The sequence below is a fragment of the Saimiri boliviensis genome, chromosome 3 (assembly GCF_048565385.1).
Source record: "Saimiri boliviensis isolate mSaiBol1 chromosome 3, mSaiBol1.pri, whole genome shotgun sequence".
Taxonomy (NCBI): Eukaryota; Metazoa; Chordata; class Mammalia; order Primates; family Cebidae; genus Saimiri; species Saimiri boliviensis.
The window spans coordinates 101,120,458-101,136,175 of NC_133451.1; the positions used below are offsets into that span (position 1 = coordinate 101,120,458).

A 15,718-nucleotide genomic window follows, 5' to 3' on the forward strand; every position below is an offset into this window, starting at 1 on the left:
AGAAAACAAAGTAAAATAAAAAGGAAACTAGAAAATGTCAACATAGACTGTATGTGGTCTGTAAAGCCTAAAGCATTTACTATCTGGACCTTTATTAACAAAGCTTTCTAACCTGTTTTAGGGGAAACCCTCAGAGATATATCACCACACTCTGCAAAGCTACACGTGCCCTGCTTGTTTCTGTATTTTCTAAGGATCTACAGATTAGGTGTCATCTTTATTTGGGGGGAATAAAACCATTATCTAAATAAGGCATATAGGCAAGATTTAGTTTTGTGGAAACTATGGTCACTGATTTTAATCTTGACATATTTGTATTCACTTATGAAAATTAGGCTATTTTTACTAACTTGGTAATGATTTTACAAGTCTATTAAAAATTTTCAGAGGAGTCACTGGTAGGTTGATACAAAGTATTAAGAACAAAACTTAAGTATTATATGGCTTAGATGTTTCTGTGAAGAAAACTAATGTCTAATTTCAAACTAATTGCTTTTTAGAGTCAATGAAGTCTCTAGAACAAATGGTTAAAAGAAAGAGGGTATCAAATATCAACACTCTTAACATTTTGGCTTCAAACCTACAATAAAAGCATCCAGAAATGACAGATACAGGTGAGGGGACGGAAGGCAGCAAACCACACTGCCATGTGTGTACCTATGCAACAATCTTGCATGTTCTTCACATGTACCCCAAAACCTAAAATGCAATAAAAAAGAAGAAAGAAAGAGAAAAAAAAGAATGATGCTTTAAATAAAAGCATATGTCTTTGAAAAATACCTGCTCTCCATCCATTCCTGGGATTCCTGGAGATCCTTGCTCTCCCTGTTAAGATAAAAATAGATGACCTACCTCCATTTCTCATTAGTAACATCCTACACTACATTAAAAAAATGATGCTAGTTGGTTAACAGTACAATTTGACTTTCAGAAAATGCATCATAACCTGAGAATATTCTATTATAGCACATATCTAAACTAAGGGAAGTAATAATCTTTCTTTGAGACTATACGCATGGTATTCATATGTAGCTAAGATCCAGTGCTTTTAGTGTTTTTATTTTTTCTCCATGTGAGATGCAGGCTAAAAAAGAGTGGTCAAAGAAAACTGACAGACATAATTTGATAACTGACCATATCCTATAGCAACAACCTATGTGCCTCAGTTAGTTATTTTTTTTCTCCATACAATATCTGTATGATTTCTCTCTCCTATTTCAGTGAAAAGGAAAACATTAACAGTTAACCTAAAAAAATAAAATGCAAAGCCTCGTGAATTTGCAACAGTATTTTAATTGGCATAGTTCGAACAGTTAGTTACAAATTCATGATTGTGAGTGTGCAATTTCCAGAGAACCCTCACTAAAGGATATCTTAATCCATGTAAAATTACTTTTGGATCAATTCAATTTCTTATACTGTGCTATAAATGAACTAAAATTTACTATTCGTATTTTATTAGTATTTTTGACAAACTCAAAATACAGAGTTTTTTGCTTTTTTAAACTAAAGATGTTCCATTATAAACAAATGTATCACATATGCCAGAGAGTTAATTGAACAGCAAATGTTTAGTCACTTTTCAGTTTTGAAAGGTAACTACATAAACAAATTACTTGAAAAGTAAGCATTATTTTACATCAATGAGTCATTTATGTGGATCCCATTACAAATATCCCTGAATCCCATACTGTGGAAACTTTGTAAAAAACAGTTCTGACTGTGAGAGGGCTGCCTCACAGACAGGTTTCCAAGGGAGCTGACCTGAGGCTGTATTTTCTAGAAAGGTCTGTTTGGTGATACTATAAACCACAATATTGAAATAGCTAGAGCTCCTTTCCCTGGTAAAAACTTTAAGAGCTATGAGCTACAGCATGAAATTTGAGCTTTCCAATGTTTAAGGAAGGCATGATCTTGTGGTTCTAAACAAATGAAGCAAGAAAAGGGGTTGGGGAAGGGCCTTTTCTTATTTCAGATTTCCTGCTCTTTGTGGTAGCAGCAAAGTTTATTTTGCCACAAACAAGTCTGCTGAGGTTGGATGCACCTGGCTAAGCCCTAGTTTCATTCAGGGTCTGAATACTTGTCAGCACCATGGGTCCAATAATGATGGCTTTGCTAGGCTTTTCCCTTTAAAATATGACTCACAAGTGTTTAAAAGAAAAACATAATTCACGAGTTATTCATTTATTCTTCACCGCTCAAACGGGGTTTCTAAGAGTTACTTGATGTGTAAGGAATCAAACAATTCTTGTGTGATAAATAAAGGGGAAACGCTAACTGGGTAAGTTCCCATTCAGTCTGAGTTCCAAGATTAGAAGGGGTTCTCTACTAAGACTCAGGCTACATTTTGCTATCTCTTGGTCATAGCTACATTCCACCCCAATTATCCCAACCTTTTCAAGGACAGATCATGGAAAACATAGAGGACTGTATCAGCTAACACAAGATCTCAATTCTAAGACCATTGCAGATTGGGTGGGGTAGGGACGATAGTATAGTAGGAAGGATGGCCAGGGTAGGAGGTGAGAATGACTCAGCCCTTCCTCCATATTTCTTGTCTAGATAGTCATCTGGGCAACTTCTTCCTGTCTTTCAGTTTCAACTCAAAGCCACCCTTGACTCCTAAGACTTAGAGAGGGGCCTTCTATGCACTTACTCTACCTATTAATAATTGTCCCTTTACTTGCCTATCTTCCTCCCTAGACTGGAAGCTCCTTATTGGAATGCCTTTCTAGTATCCTTACTAGATACTATTCCTTACCATAGAGTAGAGGTTCAAAAATTACTTACTGAATAATTGAATTAATATATAAATAGCAATTGGATTATAAAACCAGGGGAATGTAGGTTTTAGTGATACAGATTTTTTATCTAAGAGGTCCTGTTTGCCTTTTTGGGTCAAAGAATGGATGCCTTTGGGGCTTCTCCAGGCCTTTGGGCTGCAGAGAAAAGTCCTAGAAGCTTTTGAGGTTTGTGGGAAATGAGATATGTATTTAGCTTTGGGGACAATTTTGGTTCTGGAGACTTAGTCAAGTGAGGAAGTAAAGTAACGAACTTAGACCCTTGGTTGATTCTACACAAAGGAGAAAAGAAACTGCAGACTTCTTTCTACGATATCGAGTCCAGCTCACCAAGATATTACAGAAAGGCAAACCAGGCAGTATCGCTCACCAAGAATAAAAATTATGTGTAATTTTTTTGTGTGTTATATCTCTTAGGGACCAGAATGTGCTGAAGAAATATAAAGTTAAAAATCCAACACCTTATATTAATGTTATACATGAAATCTGTTTGAAATTAGAATCTATGTTCTAAACGTATGGGTAAGGAGCTCAGTAATACTGTAATTTATATTCCTTTATATAATAGAAAAATAAATTTTCTATATACTAGATTTCTGTTTTTAAGTAACTCAAAAGGGTACAAAAGCTGATATGTGTGCATGTGTGTTATGATAAACTTAGCAAATAAACTGCCTTAAGAAGCATAAACAAAAGATGAATTTTGAAATCACTTGACTCTCCTACAAGAATCCAATGACGAAAGTCATATTTCAACACATGTCGCTCAGTTCTGAAAAGCCAGGATCACTGGCCATGTGTTAATTGATCAAACATGGTTGAATGACTAAGCTTCAGTCTGGAGGGCGAAAGCCATCAACAAAGTTTAGATATAAGCAAGCAATTCTAGCTGCCTTCTATTTTTAGTTGGTATGTTTCATTAGATGAGATTTAAATGGAAAAATGTCTGACAAAGAATATAATAAAGAATGCATTATTAAAAAAGACTGAAAAATTTTTCCTAAACTTTTGGTTTGTGAATGCATCATACTAAATCTTCCCTTACTCTTTTTATTACAAAAGCATTAGAAACGAGGACTTTTTCTTGGTGTCGAATTAAATTTTCTCCAATCCTCCTTTAATTAAATATTTTCTTTTCCTTTCACATACCCACATTTAGTGTTTTTTTACATTTATAATTTCCCTGAAACTTGTTTTTCCCTTGTTTAATATTCTTGTTCTCAATGTCTTCCCCCAAATTAAATTTATCTCTCTTCTTTTCCTACTTTCCTTTCTTCTAATTTTTTTATCTTCCTTCAGTCCAGACCTCAATTTCTTTTCTTTACTCTCAAAAAAAATATTAAAACAATCTCAGCTTCTCCAGCATTTTGTAAGACTGATTTTCAAAGATGCATATACTTAATGTAGCATTCTCTGCACTGTATGTGATAAATGGAAACAAGTAAATAAAGAATAACCTTTGGCCCTTGCAGTCCTTGAGGTCCAGGAGGTCCAGGGGGACCCTAAATCAAGAAAAAGCACAGTTTTTAAAAGTGGTAATTATATGTATTAAAATTCATGCCTTAAGTAATAGGCACACTATACACCTCCCTTATTTCTATGGTAATCGGATAACCCCAATCATAAATTTGCAATGAGGAAAAATTTCACTGGTTAAATAATTAGAAAAAAACACCTATTTATATACTAAAATATTAACATACTTTAGGTCAAAATAATATGGAAGGTGCTTTTGGATAGATTTGGTAAGGCAATGTAAAATTGCTACCATGCTCCACATTCATCGTCTTGGGATGAATTAGCCAATAAATATTAGCTTCGTTTCTATATACACTCCTTACCCCCCGACCCCAAAGGCTGTGATTTCCCAAATTATTGTTCAGGTAAGGCCAGAGATTTTTAAGAAAATCAACAGTCACTTTTTTCTTGACTTTTTCACTAAGCAGACAAAATGGTTCAACTGGAGCAAATGTAAAAGGTTATTAATAAAAGAAAACATGAAATTAAGTATCAGATGAAAACAATGGCTACATTAGTACCATTTTGGCTGGCATGCATCAATACCAAATACAAAACCACACACCACAGAAAGCATGCAATAGGAGTTACCGTGACAGTTAAGGTGGTAATCCTCTGTTGGGAAAATGTATTGATAAAGACAGAGTTATCTATTTTGTGTGCCACAGTAAAGTAACTTATTTGTGAAATAATCAACTTTTTGAATATGTTTTGGCTAGTCTGTTATCTTATAAGTATCTGACAAGATACTGAGGATATATTATCCTATCTTCAATACAGTATAGTTGTAGAGATGTTTAAAAAATTATATCTAGAATCCTATTTTGAAAGTCTATGGCTGAAGAAAAAGAAATGTCAAAGTTTTAATTCACCTGATTGAAAAAATAATGCAGTAAAGTTGTAGATGCTATGGGTTTGTCAGTATAATTGTGAACTGAGAAATTTTGCTATTGATGAAAGCTCTATTCTAGATAGCACTTCATTAGAGAAAACTGAAAGACACAACTGCATATTTTTTCTCTTTTAATCCGCAGCTCATTTGTTGCATTAAAATTAACTTTGTATGTGTGTGTGTGCCATGACTAAAGATATTAGTTGACATAGAATTAATCTAATTTCTTTTTTTTTGCATTCCAATATTTTTTGTGAATTTAATCAGAAAAACAAATGAGTTTTTTTTTCTTTTTATTTATTTATTATACTTAAATTCTGGGATACAAGTGCAGAATGGCAGATTTGTTATATAGGTATACATGTGCCATGGTGGTTTACTCACCCATCAACCTAATAACTACATTAGGTATTTCTCCTAATGCTATCCCTACCATTCTCCCCTACCCCCGACATGCCCCAGTGCATGATGTTCCCCTCCCTGTGCCCATATGTGCTCATTGTTCAACTCTCACTTATGACTGAGATGCCATGTTTGGTGTTCCGTTCCCTGTGTTAGTTTGCTGAGAATGATGGTTTCCAGCTTCATCCATGTCCCTGCAAAGGATATGAACTCATTCTTTTTTGTGGCTGCATAGTATTCCATGGTTTATATGTGTCATATTTTCTTTACCCAGTCTATCATTGATGGGCATTTGGGTTGGTTCCAAGTCTTTGCTATTGTGAATAGTGCTGCAATAAAATATGTGTGCATGTGTCTTTGTAGTAGACTGGTACCAAAACAGTTTTAAAGACCAATGGAACAGAACAGAGGCCTGAGAAATACCACCACACATCTACAACCATCTGGTCTTTGATAAACCTGACAAAACAAGCAATAGAGAAAGGATTCCCTATTTAATAAATGGTGTTGGGAAAACTGGCCAGTCAAATGCAGAAAACTAAAATTGGACCCCTTTCTTACACCTTATACAAAAATTAACTCAAAATGGATTAAAGACTTAAAATGCAAGATCTAAAACCATAAAAACCCTAGAAGAAAGCCTAGGTAATACCATTCAGGACATAGTCTTTGCATGGGCAAAGACTTCATGACTAAAACACCAAAAGTAATTGCAACAAAAGTCAAAAGTGGCAAATAGGATCTAATTAAACTAAAGAGCTTCTGTACAGCAAAAGAAACTATCATTAGAGTCAACAAGCAACCTACAGAATGGGAGAAAATTTATGCAATCTATCCATCTGACAAAGGGCTAATATCCAAAATCTACAAGGGATTTAAATAAATTTACAAGAAAAAAAAAACCCATTAAAAAGTGGGTGAAAGATATGAACACTTTTCAAAAGAAGAGATTTATGCAGCCAGCAAACATGAAAAAAAGTTCATCATCGCTGGTCATTAGAGAAATACAAATCAAAACCACAATGAGATACCATCTCACACCAGATAGAATGGTGATCATTAAAAAGTCAAGAAGCAACAGATGCTGGAGAGGATGTGGAGAAATAGGAATGCTTTTACAGTGTTGGTGGGAGTGTAAATTAGTTCAACCATTGTGGAAGACAGTGTGGTGATTCCTTTGATTCCTTAAGCATCTAGAAGTAGAAATATCATTTGACCTACCAATCCCATTACTGGGTAAATACTCAAATAATTAATCTCATTTCAGTAACAAAGCACACTGTCTTAAAGTCTGAATCTCTGAAACATAATTCCTAATCCATAAATCATATTTTTGAATTAACATTTTCTGGTCTAGGTTCTGTGCTGAAAGTTCTATGGGGTTGATAATCACTTTATGAAATCACAGAGGGGAGAACATTTTTTTTTTTACGGAATCTAGACATAGAGAAATATTATTCAATTACATTCAAACTTGTGGATATCAGTTGAACACCATCCTTCTGTTTTCCACTACTCCATTCCAATCTCTGATTTGAGCTGTTGTAACTGTTTTTTTTTTTTTTTTTTTTTTTTTTTTTATTGTTGTAAAAGGAAAAATGTCCGCAAACTGGGGGCAAGGATATACGAAAATAATAAGGTCCCAGAATTTTACACCACCATATCTGTGGAATATAATACTATTTACTTTATTCTTCAGAGATTCACCTAGAACAAGAATTGGATTTCTAGTTACGAGAAAGCTACTTTTTTTTTTTTGTTCCTATAGTGTAGATAAGTCATTTAAACAAGGCTATTAGAAATTTACAGAGTAAAAATAATATCTTTATCATTGTCTTCCAATTACGTGTTACTTTTTAACTAGAAAACAGGATCATAAAGCCCTAAAAAGGAAAGAGAGCTTCAGATTTGAGGTTTCTGAGATTTTCCAACATGTGCCATATATGAATTCATTTTTCACCTGAACATAATGCTAGTTTTATTTTTTTTTAATTAAGGATAACAACATGTTTAATAATGAGCCGCAAAATAAAAGAATATTATTAACGGTAACTGACCTAACAGATGGAGTTTAAATGATTTTGTTAAATAAGTATACTTGTAAAACTTTAAAAATTGTATAGTGTTCAATCCAGCTAATAGGAAAACAAATGACAAGCTGAGCAAACTTCACAAATACATAGTCTTGACCACCATCTGGAAGCACCAGTATGCAGACACACAGAGAAGTCCTAACGATGTTGGCTCGCTGTGCATTTCTAATATGTGGCAAATCCAAGTTAAAGCTTTATAAACTCAGCAGGATTCTCTCTTGAACTCAAGTAATGATTTGAAAATCAGAATTTTTGGTAGTGATGGAAAAAGACATGCCATTCTCTGGTGAGACATGATGTGAAATGGGAGGCATGAACTATAGAAACTGCAAATTGGGTAATCCCAGCAGCCTGCTTTGTGATTTATTCCCTGAAATGTTTATCTCAGTCTCTTTAGAATTAAAGGTTATTTTCTCTCATTTCCAATAATGATGAAAGCTTAAACTCACCCATGATTCATACTAGAGAACAGGTTTGGTTTAGATGGTAACGAGAATTTTTTTAAAGAGTCAAATAGGAAACAGAGGTTTTACTACTAATTTGTGGAAACTTAACCATCTTAAATAAAAATAAATAGCTTATGGCAGTGTTTATGTAAATAACAATGTTCAATAGAGGCAACAATATAAATTTATATTTCTAATGTGGTATGATTATAACTGTAATATGCTTCTATTTTTCTGATCATCCTAGAATATTTTTGGTAGATTGTTTTAAAAGGAGTAATAATGACATAAAACCTGCAAAACTGTAAATATCCATCACTGGTTAGAGAAGTAGAAGAATAAATGTCTACCATCTCTTCTCAATCTAATGTAACTAATTTTATTCGGAACTCAATTCACTAGAGCACTATGTTAGGAAAACCAGTAGTTCTGATGTAAAACAAAAAATAACTATAAGCTATTTATAAGCATGGCATTTAGTTGAATAACAACCAACCCCTTGAGAAAAATAAACCTTTAAGTTGAGACATAAGCATGAACTAGTTGACTAAGATGGATATTGACTGCTTTGTAGTCATACAGAACTAAAGATGAGAAAAAAAATATCTTTTCATATCAAGATATAGGTGTCATATGTTTTTAAAAAGTACAGTGCTTTTAGGCATATCAGTAAAAGGTATTCAGAAGCTCTGAAAAATCACCCTAAAAATAGTATGAGGTTTCATGGACTCAAAGAAAAAAAATATTCCAATAACATCCTCATTTTGCAGATAAGATCAATGTATCTATACCATAGACAAATTAAGTGATTTCCCCAAAAATGACTCAGCTAATAGAGGAGAGATGGAAATAGAGATTTGCATTTTAGACTAAGGGTAGCTCGCCTCATGCCAGACCCAGCTCATGTAAAGCACGTTTTGAGAACTTAATCACAGTGTTGCAGAAAATGCCAATTATATTGGAGCAGTTCTTGGATAATAAGAAAGTAGCTACCTCTTAAAGGTGGTAGCAGGAATTATGGGGCCATTGGAAGTAGCTGAAGGGCAATTTACAACATTGCTAATAAATAAAGTTTTTAAAAACTTCCTATATTTTGTAAGAACTTTGAAAACATAGTAGGCACACCAAAACTTTGTGTTCTCTGTCTCTGTCTCCATTTTCTTCCTTACATAGTTATCAACTTGTGGGGAAAAGGGAACAATTTAGAAAACTAGTTCTAGAACTTGACCATAACCCAGAAGCTACTGCTTGTATCTAATCCAGTTACACAGAGGAACACTAATTTAAGCTCTTGACTACAGATACTGTCCAAGCAACATTTCTCCAAGCAGTAAACATGCTTCTCTTTGCATTTTACCAGAAGAAAAATAATGAAAAGGCCAAAAAATAGACTGAGCTGAAGATAGATTTTTAAAAAATGACTTAGTACTTTGCTAGTTAAAAATGATAGTTGTAGCAAAGAACCTATAGAAGTAGAGATCTGTCATAATTAGATTGTGTTAGTAAAATCATAAAGATGGAAAAATAATTCAGACAGGTACAAAGTGGCAGAGAAATATTTCAAACAATGAATCTGGCTTACAAGCAAAGAAATGGCTTGTAAATATGAATTAAGTATACTTATTCAACTGGTAACTGTTTACTTAGTATTTATGTACCTAGACAATATAAGCATAAAATGTTTTCCTGTCACCAAGCTTACAATTTGGTAAGAGCTAAGACTAAAAATCAACTATGGAGTTTGATTTTAAATGGTAAACCACTGGACCTTCTCTACTAATGTTTAAAAAGAGTAAGAGGAAGAACTCACCTGGGCAGCAGCAGTGAATTGTTGTGTAGAATTTACATGGGAAAGAAAGGAAAGAAGAAGGGGATGAACCCAGGCAAAAAGAAGGAGATTTGTATGGATACGATAAAAATGATTATGCCAGGAGAAACTGTGCCGTGGAGAAATGAAGAGTCCTACACAGGAAGGGCATGACTAGAGAGGCTTAAGATGGAGAAGCTTGGGATTGATAGAGTAAGCAACAGGGGGTCATTACAGTTTCTGAGCAAATCAGAGCTATCGGAGCCATGATCATTTATAAAAATTAATCTTGGAGTGACACACAAGATGAACGAGAAGGACAAGGAGGCACTAGGGAAAGAGTCATTGGTCAGGGAGCTGCTGCTGTATTAGGCATGAAGTAAACACGATGCGGACTCAGTCGGGAATGGAAAGAACAGGCAATCTCAAGAGATACTTTGAAAAAGAAAATAGCAGCCCCCTGGTGAGAAAGAATAAGTGAAGGACTAAGAATAGCTTAAAAATGGCCCTAAAGTTTCTATCCCCCAAAATTCAGATTCACAGTATCACTAACAGAAACTAGTTACTTGAAAAAGGGACTCATTAGGTAGGAAAGGTAACCAGTATAATTGTGTGAATTGATGGAAGTTGATAGGGCATTGATACATCCATAATGGGAATATTCTTGGACATCTGGGGGTATATACAGATTATATCTGGAGATGAAAGAATTGAGAGCCACAATGTGGAAGAACCCAGAGGGAGTGACTGTACCAAGAAAAGATCAGAGACTTGAGGATACCAAAACCTAGGGAATGGACAGAGAAACCAGAAACACAAAAATAAAGGTGATATGCCAAAGAAGAAAAATTAAAAAAAAAAAATGAAATGAAAGTAGAAGGTCAGAGAGACCCGAAAAAAGTTTCAAAAGGAAAGTGGTTTGATATAAATATCACAAAAAAGTCAAGGGCGATGGGTCTAGTGGAGTTGACATATAGGTTATCATTGACCTCTGTAAGAGAAGTTGCAACAGAATGATGGTACAGGCTAGAATGTAGGAGTCTACACATGAAAAGAATTAATAGGAAGCAAAGGTGATAGAGACAAGCCAGATAGTCTATTGCTTACTTAATGAGAAGAAAAGAATTATATGGTAACAATAATAAGAAATACTTACAGAGGGCTTACTATATGCCAGGCACTGCTCTAAGAGTATAGTATATATTGTGCCATTTGCTCTTCTCAACAATCCTATGACGCAGATACTACTTCCACTTTCATTCTGTAGATGGGAAAACTGAGGCACAGAGAAGTGAAATAACTTGCCCTAGGTCACACATTTAGTAAGCAAGAGAGCTGAGATTGGAATGCAGTCAGCTCCAGCCCCAGAGGCACAGAGATCTTGATTGCCTTGCCGAGCTCCCTCTGCAAGCAAGGAGGCAAACTTTGGCCACACACGCAAGGTTTATCCCTCATAAGGCTTAACTATATTTGATGGTGGAAGGGAAAGGAAAGAAGGGATTGAAAAATGCTATAAAATTCAGAAGATAAACTGGGGCAGAAAGAAGGAGATGGGTTCTTGAGAACAGAAAGAAGGGGTGCCTTGAGCAGGGGACTCCTCTGAGGTTAGAGGGTATGGAAACTCATATCTGCACACATTACATGGATGTCTTCAGCATCCTTCTCAGTGTGTTAGGGCAGGGAGCAGCCACTTGCCTGTAAGGCTTCATGGAGGTTGCCGTTGTAGTCTATGATCTCAGTGGCTCCTTGATCTCCTTTTTGACCAGGTGGACCCTGTGACAAAAACCAGCCAGGGGAACATCATGGGTGTTAGCTTAGCACATAGGGTGGACTGTCGCAGAAACAGAAATATCAACTCACAGCTCTCTCCGACCATCATTTCCCCACTAAGGCCCAACTGTACTTTTTAATATATAAATAATTATATTCAAAATTTATCCTTATTTCAAAGGAGACAAACCATTTCTTACATCCTGTCTGTGGTAGGGTCAAGATAAGAAATCTGATTTTTAAAATATACACAATTTAATTTTTGAAACTATTTTCTGAAAATCACAATATAGGCTAATCTGACATGACCTGTAAAATTTTATTGGCTTTATTCATATTTATTAAAGCATCCTCTAACCTTTTGTTTCTCATCTATACCTCATACATTGCTTCCTCATTCTTTTTTTTTTTTTTTTTTTTTTTTTTTTTTTTTTTTGAGGCAGAGTCTCACTCTGTCACCCAGGCTAGAGTACAGTGGCACAATCTCAACTCACTGCAGCCTCCGCCTGCTGGATTCAAGCAATTCTCCTGCCTCAGCCTCCCCAGTAGCTGGGATTACAGGCACGCACCACTATGCCCAGCTCATTTTTATATCTTTAGTAGAGATGGGGTTTCACCATGTTGGCCAGACTGGTCTCGAACTCCTGATCTCAGGTGATCCACTCGCCTCAGCCTTCCAAACTACTAGGATTATAGGTCTGAGCCACTATGCCCAGCCCTCATTCTTTAAAAAGATAGAACATTGTTCTGTAGAAAAATGCTTGGCTTTCCCATCAGGAATGAATGCCACAAAATGTAAACCAAATAGGGAACAAACAATATAATACATGTATATTTTTAAGACTGCTACCCTACTTATTAGATCTGCTACTTAATTTCCATTAGTCATGTCCTAATTCCCTTTTTTTAAAAAAAAAAAAGGCTGTGAATATAAGTGTTATTGCTTTCTTTATAATTGAGTTAATCGAAAAGTGGAAAATTCCATTAGCTAGATGGGTATGGGCTCATTTAACAGAGGGAAAGGAGACAGGGAGAGTTCTTCAGACCTATTAAAATAAGCTTATTTTATGTTTTGGAATCCCTACACTCACTGATCCTAGTGAGAAAAATAAAGGAGGTAGGGGTGTTTCAGGCATAATGACAGTAATCTACCTTTAATACTATTATTTAATATGATTAATACAGATGTCATAAGAATAGACAGGCAGGCACAAATTCAAATCTGGGCTTGTAGGGAGCAAAAGTTTAGATGGACGAGAAGAACACTCACCCTTGGTCCCTGAGCTCCAGTGTCCCCTTTGTCTCCACGATCCCCCTTTTCCCGTTGGAAAGAGAAAAAACTTGATTAGAAGTGGGGAAGTCTAGAAATCTCTCATCTGAGAATGTATTTATACCATACAGCAGCATCTTTAATATGAATTTCTGAAGTGAAAAACAATAGCAGCCACCACCAAAATGGCAAATGCTTTTTAAAGATGCAGCTTGAAAAGAATTAAAATTCCTTTTTTAAAAAAGACTCCCTTTTCAGGCAATACGGTATCTTGAAATAACAATATATATGGTAACTGTCCCACGAGGTAGGATCTGCAAAAGCAAAACAATGGTTTCTATAGCACCCAAAGTAAGCTTCTACCTTGCAGATTGAGCCACATTCTTCCTTTTACATGAAGAGATTTAGGGCAAAGGGAAAAAGAGCCAGCAATTGTGTTGTCTGTCCTCTGAGAAGAAAGTATAGATAATTGGGACAGGAAAAGAGTAGACAGCTCATTCTAGGGAGAATAAGGAAAGGAAGGTCACAGGCTAGTCATCCCTCTGATGCTGGGGATCTAGGGGAAAGTTCGTCTGTAGGTATAGGCATTTTAACTTTCAGACTGTGCCGAAGTGGACAGCAGCCAGCTGGAACAGGTTGGCAGGGCTGAAGGTCAAGGGCAGGGCAAACTCAGCTCTCTCTCTTTTTTTTTCCAGTGCAATACGAAATTTATCTGAAGTTTCATTGACGGTGGCATTACCTCAACTGTAGAGACAGCAGGAATTCTCTAAGCCCACAGAATTCTTAGAAATGTAAACTGAAACTTTGGAGGAGAGATTTGAACCTGTATAGATTTAAAGGTTCTTTAAAACCACCTTAAGTTTATAGGGTCCTTTTTTGGTATAAACTTCAAAGCATTTTTATACATCTTTCTACAGATTCCTATAAACCGGGTAAGGATGAATGAAGATAAGCAGGAAAAAGGATTATAATTTTTCCCATCCACATTATGCTAATAACATTGATCATAATAAATTTGCTATGAATGAAGCATTAAAAATCTTTGCTCTCTGTTTTCTTCATTTTGCACACATTTTTTCCATGATAATAGCTAATAGCATTTTAAATAACATGATTCTGCTGACAGTATATATGTTATTGCACATAGTATAAAGAGTATGATATAGAAGAGAATTTCAATTGGCAGTAAAATTTTAATGCAACAAAGGGAGTCAACTAAAAAGCAGAGCATAATTTGAGCATTTATCACAAAGATAGCTGGGAAATAATAAGATTATACAATACATAATTTAAGGAAAGTTCTTAATTTTTTTCTAAGAAGCTATTTCTATGAAATAGGAAATACAACTTCTCTTAAAGAATTTTCTGAAGCAGAAGACTATGCAAAAACAAGCAAGATGAAACAAACCCATTGTTTTGAAATATCATCACAGAGATACTGCAATCCCTTTTGCAATAATTATTGCAGTCCCACTGTATGAAAGAGTTTATTTAAAAACATGAAAAACACGCCTCTGTGGCAAATGCAAAAAGCACAGATCTTGAAGGCCTCATGTTATATTTAAATGGTTATCTGGTTACTGACCTTTGACCCCTTTGGGCCTCTAGTTCCTGATTCACCTTGTTTCCCCTATTATACGAGAATAAGAGGGTGAAAAATATAAAATGATAGAGGAGATAAGAACAGAAAAAAAGAAATTAGCAGTGACTCAGAATAATGAAGAAAAATGGAAACACTTTATTTTAACTGCCTCAATATATGGCTCCACAGAATGTTGTTTATTATAATACTAAACATAAGTATCACCACTATCTCATCAGTTCATTCCATTATTATTCTGAGGGCTGCCCTCCCATCAGTGGATGAGAAGAGTTCTGTGAATAATTCTCAATAGTCTCAACAGTGTTTGCCTGCATCAATTTCCTTTTCATCAGAGAGTAAATCATTTCCTGTGTCTTCAGGATGGGCTATTAAAATAAAGTGTGACCACGTTAGTTTGCAGGAAGTTTAAATGAGTAACACTGAGCAGTCAAATAAATCCTTACCTCTAATATTTTCAAGGTGTTACACTCTATCAAATCGCCATAGAAACTAATACAGCACTTATCAACAGAGATTTTTTTTTCCTAAGTTTTAATACACATTGAGTGATAATGTGTGAATATAACAGCACTTCTACATTTGGATAGGCTATCAATTTGCTCACTGAACAAACAGGGTAAACAGGGTGAGATGAATTGTAAAAGCTCTTTTGAAAAGAACCAATTGGTGTGCATTTTAACAAACTATTTGTGATTTGAGCTGTTCATGTTTGAATATAAAAATTTTTATTAACTTTATATATTATAGCATTAACAATACTCATAATTACTGATTAATGTAAATGACTATTATTTATTAAGTACCCTTCTATACGTTCGGATTTTAGCATCTAAGAGGAGCTAGTAATTTGCTTTGGTCACATAGCTGCAAAGTGGCTAAGCTAGAATTGGACTCAGGTTCAACTTGCTCTCCATGGTTTCTCTTTGCTTGGAAGACAATCCCAAGACTACCATGGCTTACAGGGCAGTGGATAGTCAGGCCTGCTTATCGCTGTGACCTCATTACTAACCCTCTGGCCCTCACTCAATTTTCCAGCCATACTGGCTTCCATGTTGTTACTCTAATGTGCCAGTCCCTTTTTTTTTTTTTTTTGAGACAGTTTCATTCTTGTTGCCC

At 35.2% G+C, this 15,718-nt stretch overlaps 1 protein-coding gene across 1 annotated transcript in view; it reads right to left on the minus strand.

The window, feature by feature from the left end:
• Positions 1-15,718, minus strand: part of COL25A1 (collagen type XXV alpha 1 chain) — a 523,121-nt gene that overhangs the window by 46,788 nt on the left and 460,615 nt on the right. The window contains exons 21-26 of the mRNA XM_074396556.1: positions 14,585-14,629; positions 13,000-13,044; positions 11,655-11,732; positions 4,911-4,934; positions 4,259-4,303; positions 781-825 (exon numbers count right to left, since the gene is read on the minus strand). Coding sequence (XP_074252657.1) covers positions 781-825; positions 4,259-4,303; positions 4,911-4,934; positions 11,655-11,732; positions 13,000-13,044; positions 14,585-14,629 — 282 coding nt within the window. The remainder of the gene's footprint in view (positions 1-780; positions 826-4,258; positions 4,304-4,910; positions 4,935-11,654; positions 11,733-12,999; positions 13,045-14,584; positions 14,630-15,718) is intronic.